General features: G+C 49.1%; 1 protein-coding gene across 1 annotated transcript in view; it reads left to right on the top strand.

Annotated features, from left to right (window-relative positions):
• The window catches only part of EMH_0081100 (RNA recognition motif-containing protein, putative), a gene marked incomplete at both ends in the record, with an annotated part of 2,231 nt that extends 473 nt beyond the window's left edge, over positions 1 to 1,758 (top strand). The window contains 7 exons of the mRNA XM_013500334.1: positions 141 to 223; positions 357 to 508; positions 652 to 779; positions 897 to 1,008; positions 1,236 to 1,269; positions 1,379 to 1,466; positions 1,589 to 1,758. Coding sequence (XP_013355788.1) covers positions 141 to 223; positions 357 to 508; positions 652 to 779; positions 897 to 1,008; positions 1,236 to 1,269; positions 1,379 to 1,466; positions 1,589 to 1,758 — 767 coding nt within the window. The remainder of the gene's footprint in view (positions 1 to 140; positions 224 to 356; positions 509 to 651; positions 780 to 896; positions 1,009 to 1,235; positions 1,270 to 1,378; positions 1,467 to 1,588) is intronic.
• Positions 1,759 to 2,228: the final 470 nt, after the last annotated feature.

Here is a 2,228-nt window from a genome sequence, read left to right as displayed (position 1 = left end):
CTCACAAATGCAGTATACAGCTCCCGTCTCAGGCGCACCACTGCAGCAACTTCAAACCCTAAACCCTATACACAACTCCCTATACACAACTAACGCAATTTTCTTGTCTGTGGTTTGCTTTGCCTCGTGTTCTGCTGCAGCTGCAGCAGCCATGCAGGTCCAACAGCCCGTCGCAGCACAGCCAGACCCCCGCGCTCAGCTTTCTCTGGATCCCACCCACTGCGTACGTCTCCCCTCGGGCGTAGCTGCACAGCAGAGATTGTTATTTAGTGTATATTTTCCGTTAATTTTGTTTCATTAGAAACATTGTTTGAATATTCTTTCTTTTGATTGTTTTTTTTTTTTTTCTGCGGCAGGCGGCTCAGAGTCTGACGGCTGAGGAGGCCGCGTCGATGGGCAGTGTGATGGCATCCGCGAAACCAGAGAAGAAGAAAGTTCATCTTAGAAAGGCAGCGGGACATATATGGAGCGATCCAACGCTCGACGAGTGGACAGAGAACGACCACAGGTGGGGGGAGAGGCAGCACAACATTTTGCTGCAAAGAATTTGTGTTTTTATGAATGAAACAGGAAACAATATGAAGGGGGAGTGGAGGGGGAAATGCAGTTCGTTAGAGAATCTCTCGCCGCTTGTGTTTGCTCGCGCTGCAGAGTGTTTTGTGGAGACCTCGGGAACGAAGTCACAGATGAAGTTCTGGCGAGCGCTTTCCGCAAATATAAATCTTTTGATAAGGCTCGTGTCGTGCGAGACAAACGAACGGGGAAAACCAAAGGCTATGGTGAGGCGGCTGCGGCTGTGTAGCACGGGGAGAGTCTCTTCGCCTGCAACGTGTAGCATAGAAATAGTAGAAATGTTTGAGAAAAACTCCGGGGCGGTATGTGGGTTGCTCGTGCAGGATTTGTATCTTTTATGGATCCAAACGACATGCTGAAAGCAATCAAGGAAATGAACTACAAATACGTGGGCAACAGACCAATTCGGGTGCTTCGCAGCAAATGGAAGGACAGGTAAACTAAACACTCGAAGATACGCTTTCCTTCTCCACTAACATCAGTATAATGATGCTTTTCATCAACACTGGCCTCTCTTGCTTACACCAAACCCACCAAGTTGCACGAGGGGTTGCGTGCGAAAAAATCAGGAGATCGTGCAATTAAATTTCCACGGCATTCTGAGTACGGCTTTTGGAGCCCTTTGTATGTCATGTGCAAGTTTTGCTGCGTTTTCGTTTCAGGGAGATTGACTCGCAGAGGAACAAACAGATTGCAGTGGGTTAAGCTGCCCTTCGTTGCTCTTACTCTTCAGCACTGTGTTTGTGCTCTCTTCCTTCCGTGACTAGTAGAAACTGTTGTGGCTGTTTGTTTCTCTTCTTTTCAGAGCATCGTAAAGAAGGTGGAAAAGAATGACTCAAAGACGCTGCGGAAGTTCAAGAAACTAGGCGTGAACATTAACGGAGGCAAAGCTGGTGAGTACCTAGTCACAGACTCTCATGCATCCAAGCTGCTGATTTTCTCGACTCCTTGCGGGTTGTATTTCTCCAGTTTTCAATGGGACTGCTCACAATTGCGGTGTGGATGCTGTGTTTAGCAAGGAACCACGAAATTTTGGCTAGCCAGGCGCCGAAGATTAGAAAGAACTACGTGCCGCCCGTAGCGTACGGCCGAATGACATACCAATACATCAAGGGCGCTGCGCCTGCACTTCCAGCTCCAGCGCCTGGGACGGGAGCGTCTTCTCACTTGCTGGACGACATTTGATCCGAACCATCAGGCTATCCGCAAATCTACCGCCGCAGCACCCGTTGACAAAAGCTGCCTCCCATGTTTAGGCCGCCATTTCCGAATGTTAGAGGCGTCAGCACTGGAACTGGTGATGAGTCAACTTACCTGGATTGTAAGCAAATTGGAGGCGAAGTTCCTTGTGACGTTCTGTCAGTTCTTACGCATAACTCATTCCGCGGTGCATAGAGCTTGGTTCGGGTTTTGGTTAACGGAAGGCATACGATGCGGCGCGTACGATGGGCAGCAGACGATCCTTTTCCACTATGTTTCAGGACAGTGGATATGGGAAGGTTTGTCTAGCCTCCGTTGGTATCGTTCAGGCAAGCTGTGTGGACGAGTATGGCGTTGGACGGCTGTTACCGCTTGCTAGTTAGTGACACACAGCAGTAGAATTTAAGTGGAGGTATTGGAAAGCATGTGGTAGTTACTATGCCGCATGCTCTGCA

Source organism: Eimeria mitis, genomic scaffold (assembly GCF_000499745.2).
Source record: "Eimeria mitis Houghton genomic scaffold, Emh_scaff5297, whole genome shotgun sequence".
Lineage (NCBI taxonomy): Eukaryota > Apicomplexa > Conoidasida > Eucoccidiorida > Eimeriidae > Eimeria > Eimeria mitis.
The sequence above is the reverse complement of the archived record's forward strand: the minus strand, read 5'-3'. Positions and strand labels throughout refer to the sequence as shown.